The sequence below is a fragment of the Thunnus albacares genome, chromosome 15 (genome assembly GCF_914725855.1).
Source record: "Thunnus albacares chromosome 15, fThuAlb1.1, whole genome shotgun sequence".
Taxonomy (NCBI): domain Eukaryota; kingdom Metazoa; phylum Chordata; class Actinopteri; order Scombriformes; family Scombridae; genus Thunnus; species Thunnus albacares.
Window position 1 is genome coordinate 1,346,597 of NC_058120.1, and position 24,345 is coordinate 1,370,941.

The 24,345-nt window shown below is 39.1% G+C and overlaps 1 protein-coding gene across 1 annotated transcript in view; it reads right to left on the bottom strand.

The window, feature by feature from the left end:
- The window catches only part of gabrb1 (gamma-aminobutyric acid type A receptor subunit beta1), a 98,018-nt gene that overhangs the window by 41,636 nt on the left and 32,037 nt on the right, over positions 1-24,345 (bottom strand). Inside the window, exon 4 of the mRNA XM_044374706.1 lies at positions 14,176-14,396. Within this exon, the coding sequence (XP_044230641.1) occupies positions 14,176-14,396 (221 nt within the window). The remainder of the gene's footprint in view (positions 1-14,175; positions 14,397-24,345) is intronic.

The following is a 24,345-nucleotide window of genomic DNA, read 5'->3' on the forward strand; positions in this document are numbered from 1 at the left end:
ACCAAACCAGCATCTAATAGGTTCGCAGTGACATCTGCAAGTATGTTTACATGCTGTTAATGTGCTGCAGCTGAGCAGCTAATTAGCTATCTCACTGCTAACTGATGTTAGCGGTGCATCTTTCCATGGTGAATGTTTGCTTGGTGGCTCATTCAACAAGCAAAGCTGCAGGACAAGACGTTTGTTCATGTTTCAAGTTATCATGAAGTTTTGATGATGTAGACACAGGCTACTGTTTCATTCACTACCATGTCTAAGGAGGAAAGTATCATGCCTCATATTGCAATTTAATTTAACAATTGAGCATTGAATATTCTATATATTTTAAGATTGTATTTAAACATTGGACATCTTGAATGTTGTTTTCATTTAAGACCATGGGCAAAAGTTCCTTGCTGTGTTTTACAGAATATATGGAAAGAAAAGTTTAGTCTTCTCCCCTGTTTTTTTGCTGATCCGAAAAATGATCCGATCTGTGACTCAAATCCGTGATATGATCCAAAACCACCGTGAGTTCTGTGATCCATTGCATCCTTACTACTGACACACATAAAGTGCTCCCAAGGGACTCTCTATAACCTGTTGTTCCCCTTCTCTTTTCCACAAAGTTAGGTTGTAAAAATAGGCAATCAATGAAAAGTGCAAAGCAATAATTACCTCTGAAGTTCTTCCCTACACATTACATGCTGTGCTGTCTCTGTGTTATGGATGTGTAAATAGGTAGAGGTCTGTCTGTCAATGAGGCAATGAGTAAAGTTTTAGCTCAGTAGTCAGCACAGTCGACAGTGATCTGGGAGACTCCAGTTCGAGACCCAGTGTGGGGACTTCCTTCGTAAGATAGTTTGTTCATGAACACTTATTGTAACACTTACATTTTCTAAAATTAAAATCGTAATAAAAACAAAAACAGGATTTTTAAGCCTTTTTCCACTTTTTTCGAATACAAATACAAATAATTTTGCTGCCTCAACAAATACAGATACAAATACAAATACTGGGCTCTCTGTGCATCCCTAGGAGGTGTGCTGGTCATCTGCAGCTCTTCATCAAACATCATCATCAATGGCTGTTTCTGCTTTTACTACTTGAGTAACCACCTCAGGGCATCGGGAAAATTGATAGCCAATTAATTAATCAAATATACTAAGCTATCAATTTGGAACTCTGATTAATAATTGACTTAATGCTACAGCCAAAATTACCATATCAATTGTTAGTAAAGACTGAAGGGTTTTGGAGTTCTGAAGAGTAGAGGTTGGCAGCATTCACTCTTGTGCAACATTAAATAGATGGTGTATATATTCAAAAGCATTTATTTAAAAGATGACCAGGGTTAAATCACAAAATATGTAATCTAACTAAATGTACCTAACTAAGAAACAAATTGTAACTCTTGTTACTACTGACTATATACAGGTGTATGTCTGTGTGTGTGTGTGTGTGTGTGTGTGTGTGTCTGTGAACAAAGAAAACAGACAAAAACAAAATGGTGGACTCAGATCTAAGATGGTGGAGAGGATCGCATGTGCCTGTGGGGGTGAACAAAGGAAACACACAAAAACAAAATGGCGGACTCAGATCCAAGATGGTAGCCGAGGCCACATGTGCGTGTGTGTGTGGCTATGTTTATGTCCAATCCATGTAGGACACAGTGCCAGGTTAGAGAGGAGGGTAGTTAGTTTGCATTCAAGACATGGTAGTTACTGGATGTAACTCAAATACTATTAGTGCGTGTGTGAAGCACAACTAACATCAACTTAGTGGTGTGGCTAACCTAACCATGAAACCTACCAATGAAATGCTCTTTAGCGTACTGCTTTGTTAGCTGGTGATTCCGTCATTTGTGGGCGAGCCAGACTGGGAAGAGTTGTTGGTTCCGATGATGAATGATGCAGTCTTTACTGTGCAGTCAGGGGTCTGATCATGCTGGTCGGAGGAAACTTCACTCCTTTGTTCTCCTTACAGAGTTACAGACATGGCCCTTGCATTTTATTAAAATAATGCACCATTCGCCCTGAACAGTGTTGAAATCAAAAGATATTTTATTATCAGTGCATGTCTATGTTTGGTTTGCAGTGGAACAAAACAAAAAAGTAGTGAAAATAACTGAATTCATGCTTATTGTACAAAGACATTCTAAAATAGCCTGGACAAAATGTTTGGTACCCTTTAAAAGTTGTAAGAAATAATGAATTTGTAGTGATACTTCAAGCAGACTATTGTATTTTAATTAGTATCACAGATGTTTTCAATCTTATGATCACTCATGCAGCCAGCTTAAAAAGAGAAAATTACTCTTTTTGCTGTTTTGTGTCACTGTGTACATCACACTGAACATGGAAAACAGAAGGAAAACTCGAGTGATCTGAAGACAATAGAAAAAAAGTAATAGCCAAGCATGGTCAACGTAAAGGTTACAAGACCATCTCCAAAGAGCATGTGTTCCTGGGACCACTGTTGCCAATATTATTAAGAAGTTTAAGACCTATGGAACTGTAGACAACATCTCTGAACATGGTCGCAAGAGGAAAATTGGCCTGAGATTGAACAGAATGATTGCTCGAATGGTCGAGAAAGAACCAAGGAAAACTTCAATACAGATCCAAGCTGATCTTCAAGTTCAAGGTACAATGGTTTCAAGTCACACCATCCGTCGCTGTCTGAATGAAAATGGGCTCCATGGTAGAAGACCCAGGAAGACCCCACTTCTAAGAGGTAGACACAAAAAAGCCAGACTAGAATTTACCAAAGTGCATGTTGACAAGCCACAGTCCTTCTGGGAGAATGTCCTCTGGACAGATGAAACAAAATTACAGCTTTTCAGTAAATCCCACCAACCCTATGTTTACAGAAAAAAAATGAAGCCTTCAAAGAAAAGAACACAACACCTATCATGACACATGGAGGAGGCTCAGTGATGTTTTTGGGTTGCTTTGCTGCATCAGGAACTGGGTGCCTTGAATCTGTGCAGGGCACAATGGAATCAGAAGACTATCAAGGCATTTTGGAGCAAAACATACAGCCCAGTGTCAGAAAGCTGTGTCTTAGTTGCAGAACATGGATCTTCCAGCAGAATAATGACACCAAACATACATCAAAAAGAGTGGATGAGAAGAAAATGTTGGACCATTGTGAAGTGGCCTGCTATGAGTTCTGATCGGAATCCCATTGAACATCTGTGGAAAGAGCTGAAACTTGCAGTTGGGATACAGCGCCCATCAAGCCTGAGATAACTGGAGTAGTTTGCTCTAGACAAGTGGGCTGAACTACCAGTGGAGAAGTGTAGAAACCTTATTCAGAGTTACAGAAAGCGCTTGACTGCAGTTATTGCCTCCAAGAGCTGTGCTACTAAATATTAAGTTAAGGGTACCAATATTTTTTGGCCATGCCATTTTCATTTCTTTCATTGTGTTAGATAATATGTTAAGTTGTAAATCAAAGCAAAGTTTCAGTTGTATTCAATGTGAAATAAGGAATGATGGATACCATATACTTCGGTCAGTTTCAACTTCATACGGAAAAAAAATTAGTTTTTTAAAAAAAGGTGGAAGGGTAACGATATTTTTGGCCATGTCTGTACCAGTTCGGTGCTAACTTGCGTTATGGGTCCTGTAGTTTGTAGAACTAGCTGTCAGTCTTTGTGTAGCTGCTGATGCTAAATAAACTTGTTTACTCTTGGATAGCTGTTTTAAAAGTATTAGTCAAGATATTAAGATCCTTAAGACCTCATGACCACCTTGTTCTCTAATACCTCTAATTATTTCTTTTTTAAGATAATGTTTTTTTCCCTCCAAATATAATCATATGGCATCTTATCCAGTTCCTTGGTAACATTTATTGGGACACTGAAACATAGACTGATCTAGAGATTCCTTCTGTTTTGGATAACAGGACCTTACTATATATAGAAATATCTTTCATTAACCACAAATTCAATTTCAGTTTTGTTTATTCAATAATAGTGGCAAAATTTAGTTTACATTGTTGTTCCACATTCTTACAAATAACCATGCCTGGGTATGTCACCTTTTCTTTAATTGGGATTAAAGAAAAGGTAATTTCCAATTGGGTTTTAATTGGAAATAAAAGAGATTTATCCAAGTTCATCTTTTGACCTGAAACATTAGTAAACTTATTTATATGAGCCACTCTGTTTGAAACCTGACTTTGGTCTTTTAGAGAAATTGAGATATCATCTGCTAATTGACAAAATTAACAAAAACAGAAATGAAGGTACGGGATAGCCTTGTCTAATACCACAATAAATGTTAAATATTTCTGAGGTACCATACATTAATTTCATAGAGCTGGAACAGTGGAATAGTGTCTGAATTGCATTTAAAGCAACTAAAATCCATCCATAATCCATCTCCCAGACATATCTTTTTCACTGTGCAATTTCCTTTAAAACGGCAACCTCTGCTGATTAATTACTGCCATTGGACCACATCTCGCTACCCCACTGATTTTTGGATGGACCAGCCACAGACTAGCCCTTTAACCACGGTTGTCCAAGAGTGACTGAGTGATTGAGTGCCTGACTGAGTGATGAAGTTACACCATTGGTTGACTGGCCAAGTGTTGGAGTTTCCTCACTGGCCATTGGTCTTTCAAAATGAATCGACGTGAGATGATGGAAGCAGAGGTCAGCAGCGTGACACAGAGCGACTGTGTTTCCTGCTCTGAGCTCTGATGCTCTCAGCTCTGGTGTAAAATGCAGTGAAGTCAGCTAAACTCCTGTTCAGACATGTACCAGTGTCTCTGTGTCTCCTCCTCTACCGTCCAGTGTGATCGACTCTCTGTCTGGCAGCACTGTCAGCAGCCGGCAGGAGAGACACTCTGCAGTGCATTTGGATTTTATAACTGAACTAATACCAGGACGCAAGCTTTTTATTTCTCTGACATATTCACATCACAAAGGATGACCAACAGCATTAAAACACAAGTCTTACAGGTAAAACACGTGACTCATATAGCTGTTATATCACTTTAGTGTGGGGCGGCTGCTCTGCAGGTGCGCTTGATTTGACTGTAACTGCAGTACCCAGGCGGAGGTAAGCCTCCTGAATTTGCACCCAAAATACTGTCATAACTGTCTCCATGATCATTGACTGGGAAAAGGCAGAAAAAGGGCGCATAGAGGCATGACTGAGAGCACACAGTTGAAGCACCCCAAATAACCATCACTCTGACAAAACACTCAATGAAGAGTGAAAAATGAGAGACATCCGCAGAGTGAAACAGATGAAAGAGCAGGGGGTGTTAACAGATAATTAGAATAGTTATAATTATAATTAAAATAACTTCTCTTTCAAATCAAACATCCCAAGATTTGAGTAGAAAATATTGTTCTTGCAACTGCATTTATGACAACATAGCTTAACCATGTCATGTGATATGAGACATCAGTACACTTTACCAACAAATATTACTGGGACCACTACGGAAAATTGCAGATGAACATTTAATATAACACTACAACTGACTATCCCTGTAACAAACTGACCACAATTTCACACATTGACCATACATGGTCCAGCCATATACTACTGTAGATTTTGACCTAGTCTTGTTCTAAAAAGATTCATCTGAGTTTCCTGATTGATGTGAAAATTAGTACCTTTACCTTTGCAATATAGTAAAGAGCTTTTCTCTTAAGTAGGTCTGGCAGAAAGAGACATCAGAAAAAAGAGGAGAAAAAATATGACTTGTATAGACAGAACTTTTCTATAGGCTATAGGATACTTGCATATATTGAACGTGTAGCATTAACAATTGCACAACATACTCAAAATTATTACTTTCACTGCTGTAACTTTTGAGGTTTCAATGGTTTTTGAACAGGAATGAATAGAATTTAAGCCTCACTATCAAACCTTATCATAACCTTAATGAAGATGATGATGTTTCACCATTACATTTATCAACCTCAGTGTAAACAGTGTTGAAATCATGTTAATTTTTGTTTAGTTTTACTTTCCATTAGGATGCATTTCTTTACCATAAATGAATGCTTTCGCCCCACTGAAGTTGGCAGCCTTGCCCTCCTTTCTTGCCTTCTCTACCGCTGGCCACAGACGACTGCTTCTGCATTGCCAGTGGCAGTAAGATCTTCCTTGAAGCTGTATCCATGACTTTTCAGAAAGTCGCTTTGCTTAGCATGCTTCCATGTAAGAACCCTTGGGCAGCTGTAGCTCAGGAGGTAGAGAGGATCATCCACTGATCAGAAAATCGGCCGTTCGATTCCTGGCTCCTCCAGTCCCCATGTTGAAGTGTCTTTGGGCAAAATACTGAACCCCAAATTACTCCTTATGGCTGTGCCATTGGTGTGTGAATGATCACTTCCTACTTCCGACTGTGCAGGTTGGCACCTTGCATGGCAGTCCCTGCCATCAACGTGTGAATGGGTGAATGTGGCTTGTAGTGTAAAAAGTGCTTTGAGTGATCAGAAGACTAGAAAGGCACTATGTAAGTGCAGTCCATTTACCATCCCTTGCCGCCCTCCAAACAAATCTCATGATGACTAGGCGTGGTTTCTGTCTTCCTCAGTTTTAAGTTGACCAAGACGGTGTGCTATGTCCACCGCTGCTGCCACCACATTCTCCACCTTTGGAATCACTGCTCCGCAGATTTCTCTGACTTTGACTTTTACATTCTCAGCAGGGTTTTCAGCCACATCATACAGACGTAAACACCATCTTCAGCTGTAATGCTCTTGCTTAACTCTTGCTTCTAGATATGCCATCTTTTTCTTTAACTCCACATTTTCTATTTTCAGCGTATCGCTGTCCTTCCTCAAGCACATGACATCTCTTGACCATTTTCCAGAGAGGATTTGTATTATGTTATTTTGCACTTCAATCAGGGTTGGTTTCATTACGGCAGTTGATGGAGCATTCCTCAACTTTTTGGCGGCTTGGCTTTTACTTGGGGTATTTGGATTGGATTCACATTCCCGTCCAGTTACAGTTTTACAAGCATAGGAGTGAGTTTCATTAACCCTTCTCTTTTCTTTAGCGAGATCTACTCTCATGCCTTCCACAACGGCAAGTGAATCTTGGGTGTACATCTTAACTAGCTGTATGCCTGAAGACTTATGATAGCAGTCAAAAACTTGAACCTCAGGCCAATGACAAATAGTTATCAGCGTATCATGGAGATTAATTAGGAGAACATAGATCAGTTTTTTGCTGTGCAAATTGTTGTTTAAAATTTTGCTAGAATTGCCTTTGCCAGATCTCTGCTGCAGAAAACGTACATACTCACAACGCCTTGAGCGCCTTTTTTGCAGATCTTCCTTTTAGGCTGGGAACAAACCTAACAAGCTGTGCCAATCATAGAGGAAGTTCAGTCAGTATGCAGCCTGAGAGGCGAAACACACAGCAAAGAATGTCTACAGAGTGCTTGCTGCTGCTGAAGCTTATTGCTGTGAATGTATGCTCATAATTGAAAGTGACCTAGATGACTATATGTGGATTATGGCGGCTGGAAAGTTATGAGGATTCTATACACCAGGGGTCGGCAACCTATGGCACACATGCCCCCAGTGGCATGCGAGGCCACGCGGAGCAATTCAATCAATTTTTTTTTTAATATACAGTACTTTTTTGGATACATTTTTTAAAAAAAATATGAAATATGGCCTCATGGTGAACTTAACAAACAACTGACCATGGAAGAAACAAAAAAAATGTAGGTTGTCTAATATTTGCCTGTTTCAGCTGTCTTGGACAAAAGAATTTGGATTTATTTCATACAAGGGCCAAGCTGTGTGCACTCCCTGCTACGAAAATGTGTGTCAAACTTCAATTGTAAAATGTCATTTTGAAACAAGGCACGAGAAAAACTTTAAAGATAGCTGATGAAGCTAAATCAATTAGGAGGGGCATTGACCCAGTAAGTGAGGTGAAGCAGTGTGTTTACAACCCTATCTGCTGCCAAAAACCAAGCTACAGAGGGCAGCTATAAAGTCGCTCAGTGCATTGCTACACACAGGAAGTAATTCTCCGATGGAAAGTATATAAAAAGGCTTTCCTCAGCAGTTCAGAGGTCATATTTGATGGGTTACCAAACAAAGACACTATCATTAACAGGATCAAAGAAATGCCCATTTCTGCAAGAACTGTAGAGAGGCGCATTACTGACATGGATGAAAACATAAGGCACCAGCAAACTCATGCATTGAAAGATGCATTGGTATTCAGCGTAGCTCTTGATGAGAGTGTGGATATAAATGATGTTCCACGTCTAGCAGTGGTTACCAGACATTGTGACAAAGGAGAGATAGGCAGGGAACTTTGCTGTTTAAGGCCCATGCATAGTACCACTAAAGGGAAGGATGTGGCAAAAACATTCACTGATAATTTTGAGGAGAGGGGGGTTGATATCAGGGAAAATGTTTGCTGTTACCACCAACAGAGCCCCCGCCATTGCAGGCAAGCAGAAGGGATTCATGACTCTGGTTGACAGTCAAATCAATCATCCTGTGATTAAGTTCCATTGCATTATTCACCGGGAAAATTTGTGCACAAAAATCTCAAATTCTGATCTTAATGGCGTGATGGCTAAAGTGGTGAAAACTAAACTGTGGCTTGCTCCTCTTTGACACACCGTCAGTTCAGATCTCTGCTGGAGGAGATGGACAGTATTCACAAGGATTTGCCACTTTACTGCAGTGTTAGGTGGCAGTAAGGTTTTGGAATGGTTTGAAGAGTGTTTTGATATGATCAAGGCCTTTCTGATCAAGAAGGAGCAAGAGTACCCTGAGCTGGAGGATGAGAAATGGCTTGTGAAACTCATGTTCTTAATGGATATCACAGGCCATCTCAGCAAGTTCAACTTACAGCTGCAAAGCATGGGCCAGACAGTGCTGGCTCTGATGCAGGGCATTCATGACGACATTCATGGCAAAAATTTGAGTCTACTTGTGGGACATACAAAGTAAAACTTTCGTTACTTCAAGAACCTGAAGGAGCTGTCAGAACATCAAACCATCAATGGCGATGACATCAGCATATACATGTGAGAGCTAGAGTCAGAGTTCTGTGCCACATTTCAGGACTTCTAGCAATATGGCCCATTGTTTTCTTTTGTTTTCCTAGAACACACTGCATGTTCCTAATTCAGTGGATGGGGATTGAGGAGTTTGAAATGCAGCAGATAGAACTCAAGGCATCCTCACTGTGGGCATCTAAATTCACACAGCTGCACTAAACACTGAAAACTGCTGACATTGATCAAGGGGCCTGCATCCTGGCCTGCTGGGAAAGCTTGCCAGAGACGTTTGACTGTCTGAAGAAGGTGGCCTTCACACTGATTTCAGCATTTGGATCCACATTTATGTGTGAACTGATATTCTCATATATAAAGTCAACTTTGAGTCCCACGCGCAGCCAAATTACTGTGGACCATTCAGAGGCATGTATCCAACTGAAAGTCTCCAAATACAGACCAGAGTTCATGCAGCTCAGCACAGAAAAGCAGAGACAAGGTATGTACTATATTGGAAAAATTGAATTAATTTTCTTTTGTGCCCTAGTAATTTTCATATATTTGCACAAATAAAGTGTGTGTGTGGAGCGCAGATCTTTTGGCATGCGGTATCTAGATGGGGAGACAAGCAGCAGCAGTTAATAAATAAATATATAAATGCTCATTATGAAAATGAACTAGCACTTGGGTCTGTGATTTTTTTAAACATTGTAAAGTGGCATGGGACATCCAAAAGGTTGGCGACACCTGCTATACTGAAAAATACAACTGAAATTGCTAAACCTAGGTTCATGTCAAACAATAAATAACTGCATCCTGGTTGATGTGGCAGATGCTGTGTGCGCTATAGGATTCAGTCACCACAGTATCTGTTGCCATGATAACCATGTTGGTGCTGTTCCTGTGATAGTCAACTGTCAGAGGCCTGCTGCTCAGCCACCTGCCACACCACAACCAAATCCTGTGCAGCATGATGGTGCTGACCAAAGCAAGCTGAAAACAGTCAACACACACTGTTCATGTGAACCAATCATAGAAACAGACACACTGATGTAAAGAACAGGAAGGTGATATAACACACCTTTGGCAAACATGTTGGACAACACGAGACTCTTAACTTGTGGTCATCTTTCTAAACTTACAGTTAAGAAAGAAATGGGATATTCTGAATATTCCAGAATTTGCAACAAATTTGTAAAGTTGCAGATTCAGACTTGATTAGACTTGAAGATGGAGCTTTAATTGAACACGTTTTTGACAAAGCTTTTGGATTTCCAGAATATACAGTATGTCCAAAGCTTTGAATAGGAAGAGAAAAACAAGTTATGACAGATAAAACCTTATATTTGTGGATTGCAGATTATGTATTATTTATCTATGAACTGAATGAAGTAGTATTTCTATTCCCTATCTCCATGACACTAACCTGAGAATGTAAATGTTTAGATTAGAATTTTCTTATGAAGACAAAGAACTTGGTTGGACTAACAAGCAAATTAAAGCATTTTATAACACAAAGCAATATAGAGGTGGCATGAAAGCAAAGTCCATGTGAAGACCTGAAAGGAGACAAGATGTTTTTTCAACAAAATAATTTCAGTCAGTGCAGTAATTAACTAAAAAAAAATAGTGTTTTAAAAAATAAAAAGTCTTGTAATGATATGATATCCTTAAAGAATTCCTGGATCTAGACCCACAACAAAGACTAATATTACACCAAACCTTTGACCAGATTTGATTATAATGTGATGTGACAAAATGTGTGATATGACATGAAGGTCCACATAAAATCACACCTAATGACCTAAATGGGCAGTGACACCATGAACACCAGAACACCGTGACTCCCAATGTATGTTACAGTGAGCTGAAATGTCATGATTAGATGCTGATCCAGGACAAACCTTGATGTATGCCAAAGTTAGCACCTTATTAAAATGTGCAGCTTTGCCTCAAAGCTAAAAAAAATCACTCAGCTGAAAACTGTCAAATCATCATTCCTCTCCCTCTGACATGCAGAATGCCTTTGAACTTGGACTGAATTACTGACAGTGACTGGCCCACTGTTTCCTCAGTTAACTGCTCACTTCATTGTCGCTGTGCTCTGCAGCAGAGGGCACGGCTGTGTGTACACTGCACCAGGAGAGCCTCCATAAATGATTCACCTGCTGGTTCTCCCTCAAAGCTCCAGAGGAGATGCAGACAGAGCAACACTTAGCCTCTGACAGAAGCCTTTGAGGAATGTTCTCCATGCAAATGAGCTACTGCTACTAGAACCCTGCAGTGTTTTGTTTACAAATATGGCTAAAAGCCCTACTCAAATTGGGATTTGTTGGTATTGAGAAAAAAAGACTAGAAGAGCACATTGCCATACACACAGGTTGTGTGGGGAATAATGCTCTATTACTGCTTCTCTCTGGAAGCCAATCAGCTTTAAAATGTGAGGCAACCATTCATGTAATTATTAATCCAACGTTGTTAGACAGTATTATTGCTTGGAAGTGAGACTTTTTTTTTTTCTTATTTACTGTTCATTACACAACAGTTAGTTCCAACTTTGCACTGTGATTGGCTGACAGGCAGTGTAATGAGTCCCAATTTCTACTGATATACTGCAGCTCTCCCTACTGCAGTGGTTCCCAAAGTGGTGCAGCATCACCCTGTGGTGCCCTGAGGATAGGCCAAGGGTACTGCTGCAAGATGTGCTCAGTTACATGACAGTTGGTCTGCTCCACAACTTTAGGGTCCAAACATCTATTGGATGGACTGCCATGAAATTCCATGGTATCCATGGTTTCCAGACAATGAAGTCAGGGGCATCATGCAGTGAACTTTTTGATGTAGTTTTTAGTTACAGTTCCAAAATAGTAATTATCTGCTTTGGCTCCTATGTTTATGATCCAGCCCTCTATCAGTGTCTACCTACAACTATAATTGAATGACACTTATTAAGACTATATTGCATTTAATTGCCGTACTTAACAAGAAAAACAAAAAACAAATGCTAGTCAAAAGATTTTAAACTCAGCGCTAACATTAGCTGGTTAGCTAGCCAGCACCGTTGATTATTTAATGGTGAGTAAAGAAAGCTCACAAACATGTAGCTGCTTCTTTGACTGACACTATTTAGTTCTTGACTCTTAAAAAATCTTCTTATGTCCTGTTTTGTAGGACATGCAAATTTTAGCTGCCAATAATATCAAAAGACAACAAGTTAACACTAATGTTAATGACCTGTGGGTTATAATTAAAACCACCAATCCTAAAGTCACTTTAAAAGGAAATTCGGAAGTTAGAAGTAATTTACAAATTTATTCATGGTGTGAGCTGAGATTGGTTATTCACACTTCCTGAGCTGCCACTAGCTCTGATTCTACTAAATAGTGCTCTCCAGCTGGAAGGAGTTGAATACCAATAAAGACATTTGTTTACATCATATTATCAAGGTATATTAAAAACACTTAATGTAAAAAGTAATAATTTCTGAAGCTATCCAATCTCAAATATCTGAGGGGACGTGACCCCTCTGAATGAAGCCTACTAACTTTGGTGATCCCCTGACTTTCTCTAGCACCACCATGAGCACCACCATTTGTGATTTTGGGTGAAATGCACAGGATGAATCGTAATAACTTTAATGACTGCTGTGGGCAAGGCCATTTCAAATATGTCTGTAAAAACTACTGACATCAAACTGAATAGTATAATTACTTTCATTTAGTGATGTTACTTTGAGCAAGATAGTTCAATGAAATGCAATTTTACAACAGATGTGAATGACATCATTTGCAGATGAAAAGGTTGCACATGTATGTGTGTCATGTGAGGCAGTTTTGCCTTCAGTTTAAGAAGCAGTCACAGGGAGTGAACCAGCAGCAAGTCCATCATCACCATTTTCTTGTGTTACTGAAGATGTCAGAAAGTGGCTACTACAAATCTGAAATGGCTACCTCATTATACTGTACAGTTTCATGATGCTTGTTATAATGTTTATTTTCAAGTAATCATTTTTGAAATACTATCACTTAACTCTATCGTGTTTACAAAAATTACTAATAAATATACAAATACAAATAAATCTTTGGCAGCAGCAGCAGAAAAGTCATTAATTAATTAATTAATTAATTAATTGATTTAAGACTGAGTTTTTATTTAACATTACTCTCTGTCTTGTTGTCTACTTTATTGTTGGAAACTAAATTCTGCAAATAAAACATGATTCTAGTGAGTTCTAATTTGGTTGTCTTTTATTATGTAATACAGTCAGACATATTCCTTTCACAGTGTGACCAGAGTAAGATGACTTTACACCTTTGTCTGATGGGGTTAAACAGGGTATAATGAAGGAAATTATGATGTTATAGCTTTACATAGTGATGACAGTATGTTGTCAAACAAAGCTGAAATATGCTGAGAATTCAGATTGCACAGACTTTCTACAATTCACCATAAACACTTCATGACTGATTACCCTAATATATACTACACTACAGACTAAATCTCTGTGGTTTGGAATTTAGTTTCCCTCCTGCTCCTGTTCATACTTTCAAATATCAGCCGTATTTATTGTTTACTGATCGCTTTCTTACAGCCAGCACTGTATTTGAGTTGTGTTAAGTCACTGCTAATGCAAACTAAACATTTCCTGCTCCAATGCTTTATATCGTCAAACTAGTGAAAGGCTTTTATTGTGAAGCAGCTAAAGGAAATGCAATGTACTTGTAATTGTCACACAGATTATGAAACTTTGTTAGCGTGTCTACATGATACATGATATGGACATATTTATCACTATTTGCTCAGCAAATCAGTTGCAAATATTGCAGGGAGGAATGGGGTTACAACACAGGCAAAAAATACCAAAAAGATCAAAGATTATAGACAGTACAGTATCACAGTGCTCAGTGGAGCAAACCAAGACGCGGCATGGTACAATGAGCTGCACGCCTTATTGGGCCACCAACCAGCTTGTGTTGGTGTATAAATTTGTATGTCAAATTCATGTAAACATGGAAAAAAATGAAATAGCAATATCAGCACAACTTCTCCCACTGTATCACACAACCACTTCACTTGTCCATGCAAGGATGAAGTTTGTAACAAAGCCTGACAAAGGTTTTAAAAATTCAGGTTATGGGAAAGTTCCTACAGTGGAAAGGACTATAAAGTAAAAAGAGCTCTCACCTGAGACCATAGAGCACAGTTCCATCAGGGTGCAGCCTGATCATTCGGTTCTTCACTGTCACCCCGTGGACAAAAGACTTTTTGTCGTTAATGAAGTAGGTGTCAGGGACCCACAGCTGGTCTGCCACCCGGTTGTCCAGGGTGAGGTTGAGAGGGATGCCAGTGTAGGAGAGGCGCTTGTCCCTCCAGGACTGCTGGAAGTACATGGTGATGGTGTAGTCCTGCGGTAATGACACAGGGTGAGAGGAAGGTTAGCACATCAACATGGACAGGCTGTTGAGTCATGGATCTCTCCTGCCCTGTGTAATTTACTGTGTCTGAGTGTTGTTCTGTTTCTTCTATCCCTATGAGAACTGGTTTGGCTTTTAGACCTGCATCACTCATCCAACAGTTTATTTTAAATTGAGATTAGAATTAGTTTTTAATTTATGTTAGAGTGAGAGTTAAAACTAAGGTCCATTTAGGATTAGAACTCTGGTTTAAGGTTAAAGGTTACGGTTAAACAGCAAATTGTTTCAGTTAATCCATCCCATATGATTTTTGTCATGAAGTCATATACAGTAGGTTTATAAACCAACAATGTTGACCAACACAGTTTGTGAAAGAATGTTGGCTTATGCATAAAATGCATGAAAATGAACACAAGCACTTCCTTTTGTCTTCTGCATCACATGTAGTATGTACTGTACATGCATAGTTTCCTGTCAGTCCTTTGTGGCAGACTCTGCCAGTAACAATGGAAACTACTATGTAGGCATTTACACAAAATGAAAACTTGAAGAATTATAATGTAAAAAATACATGAGCCTCTAGTTTCACTGCAGTAAACTGGCACATAATTCTGGGCTGTGTGGTGGTAACTGGAAGAGGTTTTCACAGGTTCACGTGGTTCTGAGACCTGACCCGGGACCGGAGTTGGACTGGGTCCAAATTCTGCTCAGTCTAATCGGGTCTAGTCGGGTCTCCATTTACTGCCACAGGTCTCAGGTCTGTATGCCAGTGTCCAATACCTGAGTGGATCTGAATGGACCGGAGTGTATGCGGTATCAGCTCTGATCATGTGGTACGTCACAATCACTGCTGGAGAAAACAGTGTGTTTTGAGTGAGAGGAAAATGTAAACTGTGAAGTGATTCAATGTGAAGAACAAGTTAAAGGAAAAGGAGAACAAGGAGGTAAAACCAACTGGATCATCGGCTGTTTGCTCCTGTTTTATGCAAAGATGAGAAAAAGGTTCTGACATGGGAACTGAAGCCAAACTTATTTTAGGAAAATCTACAAGATTTAAATTAAGTTAAATTAATTTTGGAATTTGATTCACAAATATTACATTTCTTATTCATTTATATTAAATAAAATAAAAGAGTAAATAGGTTACCACATGGTCTTTTTATCTGTTCATCACCCAGCTTGCTACAAAAGGTTTTATTGTTGGTAGCTACAGGAGATGGAATAGGAATTTTAGTTATATGTTATGAATATGTGTTTGAAGCATATAAACAAATTATTTTAATTTCTATGACATTTGTTCTTAGGGCATTGCTATTATAATATTGCTGCTTTTTCCCACCGCGGCTGCTTGTTAATTGATTGAATTAATTGATAGTGCCTCAGGCTGCTGCCGATGTTTGCGTTCTCTTTCTGTTCGGGTCAACCACATTTTGGATTGGGTTATGTTATGTTCAGGTCTATTCGGGCCAGGTCTCTCTCTTTTTGAAAATTAATTTATGCATGTTGGGGTCGGGTGGGTTTTCCATGGGTCTGTTTCAGGTCGGGTCAACATTTTGGACCCGTGAAGACCACTAGTATCTGGTCCTGATGTGGGTGTGTTATGAATACTCCTCATGCAGCATTCAGCTATTACTACTGTGATGCCCCTCTCTGCCTTCTGCTTGTGAAGTTGGTTTGGCTTCCTGGCTCAGGAGCCAAAAGGCAGAGTTAGAGGGGACGTTTGGAAACTACCTACACATGAGTAGTTTAGGCCTCAGCCAATTAAGTGGCTTCATCATTAACGTCTCTCTCTACTCTTCCTCCCAGGCCTCCACCAGTCAGTTTGGTTAAGGTTTTGTTTGCATGCATCACACACTACACTTATCCACACACTGCATTCATTACTGATCTAGCTCACAAACATTATATTATTTTATCTTAGCTTGACAATAGATGTGATTTTTAGTAACCTTATTCATGTGTGAATATCCCTTTTTTGTCACTGAGCCTGAGCCAGTTCATGACAACTGCAATAGCGCCTATGACAGACAACTAACATTCACATTTCCTCCCTGTTATCTGTGCAGGATGCGCAGATTGACATAGCCCTATAATGATATACAGATATCATATTAGAAAAATATCATAAACACTTTAAGTAGATACAGAGCATAACTGTTACTTAATAACAAATTAAAGGTAAAGTTTGATAAAGTGGGGGATATCCTAACACATACCACATATTCACAACATTCCCACCCATCCCCAGTTTCATTCCAGCTGGGGAACTTCATTGCATGTCACCCCTCTCTCTTTCTTCCTTCATTTCCTGTCTGCTTCAATACTGTCCTCTGTCAAATGAGGGCAAAACTGGCAAAAAAAAGTTAAAGTCATGAAATACAATTTTGATAATAAAGAAATATAAATGACTTTGGGAATATTATGAAAATATGACATACAATAATATGAATCATGTAAAGCTCTGTGTAAAATCACTAAAATTGCCAGATATGTTCAAAGTCACTGTTTCAGCACTTCAGTACTGACCCATCAAAAGAGGCAGAAAACATTTCTCTACAGTGTACTATATGGGGCAACCACTGCACTTAGAGGTCTCTATGGAAACTTTCTTAAATCACTCCTTGCTAGAGATCTGGCAGCTAAGTCAGCAGTTCCCTGAGAACTGTTGTGATGGTGTGATGATGCAAATCTAGATTTGAAAAAGACAAAAATGTGAAATTACACATTTTGTATACTGAGTATGGACTAAAACATCCAAATGTGTTTTTTTGGAAGAGACATCCTGGTCCTTTACAGCTGTGATCAGGTGTAGGTCATGTGGGGAATAAAGTCAGAGGTGGTTGCAAGATTAGAAAACATAAGTATGAAGTAATAAGACAATAGAGTGTGAGTCTGTGTTGCCGTGTGATGGTGTGTGAATAGATATCATAGGGCACATATGTGAGTGTGAGAGAGAGAATGGCTGTGAGTCATGATTCACAGTCTGGGCTTTTCAGGGGGCAGAATACAGCAGCTTTCCATGCAGTCTGTACCTTCTTTTCAAAAATAACTTGAGCTGTAGCACAGACTGCTGAGGTGGATTATGTTGTGTAACGTCAGTTCTTATTAAGCAGCAGGAACAGTCGCAGACCTGCTCGCTCCAATTCTTTCCACTACTCCTAAGAGAGTTAGAGCTCCCTCCTGCACCTGCCCATCAGTGGCTCCAGTCACCACATCAGCCTGAACCCTTCACCTGCTGCTGCTGCTGCAGCCCTATGTCAGCACTTCTACCCACTCCTCCCACAGCTCTACTGGAACCACCACTGGTCCTCCACATCCTCATCTCTGTTCACTTATCATTAAGTTATGACAGCTCATATGATTTGACAGAAGTATCTGTTTTCCAGTCAGTGTTACCGCAACAATAAATCCACACATCTTTCACAGAGGTAAATAATCTGACAGATGTCTTCTGCATCACATGCTCCATCACTGCAAACCCAATAATTCTTTGCAATGATTTATGAAATGCCAATAATTCATGGTCAAAGAAGTTTTACACTTCATAAACTCAGCAAACATGATATTTAAAAATAGAGAGCATTGATTTGCATCACCTGTGGCTGTACTGGAAGGGTAAAGAAGAATACTTTATTATAAATATAATTATAATAAGCTATTTGTTAATACAAATATTTAACTAGTATAGTTATATAAAGAATACAATTAAAGCATGTACATACATTGTTCATAATATTTCATATTTGACAATATTTGATTACAGATGTAATCATATTATTTTATATGATTACATCTGTTATATTGTCAATCATTCATCATTACACAGTTACAGATGCCTCACAGGAGACAGATTTCTCTACACTGACTTCACTTTTTCAGAATCCTTCGTACAGTTCTGTTTACCAACATGTAGCTCAGCACAACAGTTAATTACCTCTAAAATGCACTAATGCAACCAAAGCATTTCATACACCTCTAAGGATCAACTCTTCTAATTTCTTATAATCTGACAACATTTGTCTCCCAACACAAAAACTCTTTCACTCATGACACACTAACCTAAAAAACTTCTGGTAGCATTGCAATATGTATCACTTTTGTCTTTGAAGTAGCTTTTATTTTATTTTTGCATAAACCAAGATTTTATCGTGGCATCTCTTTACTGTATGGATGCTATTTATTACAGATCAGAAATGCTACACTATGCTTCAGTAGGCTTTATTCCTAAATTAAAGTAATCCCAGTAATGCAATACAAACGAAATGTGTATGTATTCACTATACATACATGTCTAGCATAGCTTCACATACAGATATATAGCAGTGCTAGTCAACCCTGTCTTTACCCTCTTTGCCCTTATATCCTCTCTTACAGCACACCTGGGAAAGAATCTTTTTGCATCTGATCCATCCCTGGCAATCTTCTGCAGATATTTCCAGGCATCCAGCATTCATTGTGTCATCTGATCATGTGGCTGGTGGTCATAAATTTTCCACCTCCATGAGGAAAAGAATTCATCTCGGTTTTTTTTTAGTTTGAGTGAGAAAACTGTTCATGAGTTTTCAAAGATGTAGTCAATGAATGCATTTTGTGTCAAAGCAATGAAAAGTGATCTACAGTTCAGTCCACATTGACTACTGTTGGGCTGACTTTGTGAAGAGTTTGGAAAAAGTGAAGTCAGCATTGAGAAATGTGTTTTGCCAATTGTAAGAAACTGTAATAATAATAAACACAGTGCTTACAACTACATTATAGTGTGTTATAAACATGTCTTATTAATGAATGAATAGAAATGCCAAAAGTTGTTGCTACTGAAGAAAAAGTCTGTATCTGACGATTATGAAGCAAGATATGCAGTTATAAGGAGTGCCTTTTTATAGGATTTCTAAATGAGTTTATGGACATCAATTCACAAGTCATGTCCAGTATACAGTCTACATATGTGCAGTATAAAAACTCACAGCAGAAAGTGCTTTGCAAGGAGAAAAAAAAGGGTAAAAACAAGGTTTTCAGGAGCTTTAACATGCTGAACTGTCTCTTTGTAGTGTTTTTGTTTTGCTGCTCTGTGAGCTGATGTGTGATGTCTGAGCCTCAGGGAACACGTGTCTCTGCTGCTGTCCCTCGCTCTCAGAATTCATTTCAACAATAACACTGTACAGTGTGTGAAATGCATTGTGTCACAGCACATTAGGATGGCTTGCATACATTCTGCCTCATAGATGAACACCACTCATGCTCTCTCTTTCAAGCTATTTTCAACTGTCTTAAATGTAGAAATGCCAGCAAACGTCAAAACATTAATCATTTCAAACATTTCTCTGTAGAGCCCCTGATGTTGATGTTGCAACCATGATTACAGTGCCTCGCCATACATGATTATTGCCTTGATTTGACAATTTATTGGCTACACAGTAAAATTATAATTATAGTACCATCAAAGTGCACTTATTTTGCTGAAATCTAAGAGGTATTCACAATTAAAAAGTGAGCAGACGCTCTTCAAACCTTTAGATCTAGGCCTCATATTAATCATGTTTAGACTTTCTCTTCAGTATCAAAGTGATCTGGTGATGTGTGTACATCCATGGTTACAGTCCAAACAGGAGACACTGATAAATTGTTCATCATGACATTTTATAGTACAAATTTGACAAAATGTAAACAAATATAGGCTAAAACAAATAAGGCAATGCTAACTGCATTTCCATTGCAACTCTGTGCTTTCTGTTTACATCACCCAAAGCATGATGGGAACAGTATCTAAATTTAACAACTTTTAAGCCAACAAAAGTAATAAATAAACAAATAAATCAGTATTTTTACCACAGAATTTTATTTCAAGCACAATTTAGACCTTTATGTTGGGAAAGTAAAAAGGACAACACGTTATTGTACAGATCTATAATTTTGTAATTTTTGGAACTATGTAATTAGAACTACGTTCTTGGATAGTTCTTTTATTTATATTTTAGTAAGTTGACTTCATAAGCATTATTTATTATTATTATATATTATTATTTTAATTGCATTATAAGAGTTGTTCCTTTCAAATAAAACCTGCATCAAATATAACAGAAAACTAACACAATAAATAAAATGTGCATCATTTCTATTATTGATATCAGCTCCTAAAAGCCTTGCAGGTGTTCTGATGAACTACTTATCAAAATGCTTCAGTTGACTGCAGGTAACCTTTGGAGGAGGCTGCCAGGGGAATGTTGCACCACTGCTCTCCTATCGAGCTTATCTGAGGTGCAAAGCTGCAGTTAAGATTCCACTCACAGCCCTCCCGCTTTCCAGCATTGCTTGCAGTTTGTAAAGATGCTTACGCATGCATTTCCCAACAAGCTGGAGGGAAATAAACTTTCTGAAAGGCAAGTGCGTATGGAACAATTTCCCTCCGTGGTCACAGACTGCAATGACAAAGTGGATAAAGCATGAAGACAATCATTTCTACTTCTTTAACCAGCTAAAAAGCAAGGTGATATTTACTTACAACTGGGGCAGTCAAAGCCTTACATCATGGAAGGCCTTTTTTACCTGGACTCAAAAACCTCAGAGTACATGTAAATGTAAGTGACAGTAAGGAGAAAGCAGGCTCTTTCTTTATGAAACTACAGCAGCAGGGTCAGTAGGTGGATCAGTCAGTCCAAAACTTTTTTTCTTTTTTTAAACAATCCTAATGTTGGCCACCCCTCCTCCACATAAGGCCACATTTCAACCTGTAATACAATATTTCTCAATCTAATGGGTAGATTGCCATGAAATTGGCTGAGCACATTTCATGCTCTCAAAGGTTCACTTTGTTATCTAATAACCCCATGGGTGCCCCTCTAGCACTTTCCTAAAGCAATTGTTACAGTTTTAGCTCCTGTATTTGGGGTGCAAAACAGTGAAATTGCATTTGCCTATATTTACCATGGGGCTGCATGAGGGTGTTCACTGGTGAAATGAAGGAAAAGACTGCTGCCTGCCTGCTTTCTCAACACCGCACACCCGACCAATTTTTGCATAAAATGGGTGTGCTTGTCAGATCATCAGTTGTTTCCAGTTGTTTGTGGAAACACAAACAGGAAATTTTGCACAAAAAAGAATGTAACTTACAATACCCATTTTATTAACCAAGACCACACCAACAAACAGATTTCAAAAAGTTTAATTGAGAATAATGAATGAGAGCTGAGATTTTGAATAATGGATGGGTTGGGGTACTGGAGGAAGGGATTAGGGATGGAGGGATGAAGGGATAGAGGGAGGAAGGGGTGAGGGTCTAGGGATGGGGGATGAACTGATGAGGGGTGAGGGTCAAGGAACATGGGATGGACCATAGATTTTGTACCCCAACACATAGTGTAATTGCGTTCACAGCTCGCATAGACAAGGCGGATAATTGCAGCGACCAACAAACTACAATAACATGTGAGTGATATAAGACAGACTAGAAAAATTGTGAATTCCTTTAAGAGAACAGGATATTTTGTTCAAATTTGGTACCCATTCAATGAAAATTGCTCACCAGGTGCAGCATGCAAAAAGGTTTTAAGCTTCCTCCACCTTTTTGAGGCCATAAAGCATGTGCATTAGAAGCCTCATAAGCAGACAGAGTTCCCATTTTGTTTCACGTCAGTCATACATTGTCTTATTTGAATTCAGTGATGTGGATGATGATTCAGTCGTTGACAACATTGTCATTGTATGTAAAAGTGGGTTTCTCAGAATTGTCCAATATCCATGTTCTTGTCTGGTAAATGGTTTGATTTTAAGATATTCCTATAAGGGAGGATGGAGAGAAAGAGATTTATCATCGGACATTGTTTTATCTGACACCTTTGGCCTGTCTTCAGAAATAGCAGAGATAATTGCAGTATATTAAAATATGTATACAAGCTTATTATTGTTAAGACAATTGTACATTACTGCTTGGAGGTCCAGTCCGATGTGTTAGGACTGAAACAGCCAATTAAATGTTTTCATCTGTAAAAAATCATTATATTGATGACATTGTCTACATTGACTACACTGACAAAGACTTTTTAATTGGTGAGACAATGGATTCATTAATTGCTGAAAAATATAGCAGTGACAGATTGCAGTGACCCTGACAGTACTTGGTCATAGTCTTAAATATGTCCAAAGTTTCATTCACCTGTGAATAACTCTAATATTGAGAATGACTTGCTTTCACAAAATTGCTGTTGGGGCTCCACATCCCACAACAGATTACAGTAACAGTTAGAAGACAAGTTAGATATTAGCATCCCGCTCTGTGTAGCACAGCAGTAGAGCACTGAGTAATAAAACAGAAGGATTAGCCATTTAGCCAGTCACTGGAACGGTTAGTGGCCTATAATAAATTGAAGATGACATCACATCTCATGAGGCAACAGTGAGAAACTGCTGGCTCATAAAGCTGGGAACACAGAATAAGGAGGACAACCTGTGTGTGTGTATGTGTGTGTGTGTGTGTGAGGGGGGGGGGGGGGGGGGGGGGGGGGGGGGGTTAGAGTCCCATTGGGGATGAAGACTTTCGAAGACACTATTATTAGAAACAGCTGTTCCCCTCAGCACCAGCTTCGCCATCATCGTTGAGGAACCTCGGTGTTTCCGTGGCAGAGCGATGGCCTTAACGTGAGCTGAATACCGTTATGCATATGAGCTGTGCAGCACGGCAGCAGAGAGAGGCAGAGCTGCTGCTGCTGCTGCTGTTACACTCTAGGCGGACAGGAGAACAGGGCCAGTGGATGCCCTCGGCTTGTTTTCCTGCTTTCCTCCAATTTTCTGCATTGTTGTGTGATAGGTGATCTCTTCTGTGCCACTGTACTTCTTTCTTTCTTCCTGTAACTATTTATCTCTCTCTGTCCTTATTTTACTGCAGCAAACAAACAATCAGCACAGCAGAGCATGGGCACCTATGCCATGCTAACCCCACTGCAGTGTGCTGCCTGACCTAATTCTTCCCTATCCATAGCCATCTCTGGCCGAGTCCATATCACATCATAAGAGAGGGGTAGGGTGGGTGATAGGTTAGCAGTACAGTCCCTCTGCAAACTACTTCAACTTCTGATCTGAGGAACTGCAACTATACTTTGATCACCTGAACTGAACAGTGATTGAGCAAAAACATGCATGTTAATTTGCGTGTGTGCCTGCGATGGATCAGATAGCTATACATGAAGGTGATGTGTCGCTTGTAGTGATGAACCCAAAGAAAATGATCTGCTGCCAAAAATAGTCACTGGAGCATCAAATGTGGATTAATCCACCGCTGAAAATAGTCCACACCAAATGCACTATTTCCACCTGTGCAAGTAATGCTTGCTATGAACTACAATTACCAGCTGATTTAGGAAACATTTAGGAAACATTTTTTAAAATAATGAAAATATATATGTGGGTTTTTAAATATTTATATCTTCAGTTGGAACCCATGGGCTTGGAGTTTGGAGACAGGGTAGGGGAATTCAGAAAGTATTGGGAAATGTACTAACACATTGTTACTTTTGGTCTTTCAATGGGATTTAGTGACTAATGTTTCTAATGTTCACTTCTGTCTCTCTTCTTTGTCCTTCCTCCTCTGCCATTGTTGCTGATCTTCAAGCAGAGTGACAAATACTCTAGTAAATCAAGTAAACTGGGTTCATCCTCAACTGCTGAGGTCTCAGCCATTACAGAAAGGGCAGAGAATTGCAGAGATGTTGAAAAAACAAACACCTGGATCTAAACAATGTACCGCCAAAAAATCACCATGGATGCACCAGCACTGCATGTTTTACTCATAAATTACAGACTTCACCTACTGAGGCCATGAAAGATAAAACAACAGTGGAAACACGCACTATATCTTACCAGTAATAATACAAACACAAAACAGACCTATTATCCTATCATCAGAAACCTGGATTCTGTTAGAATCAAATGTACAGGATTATAGATAACTAGG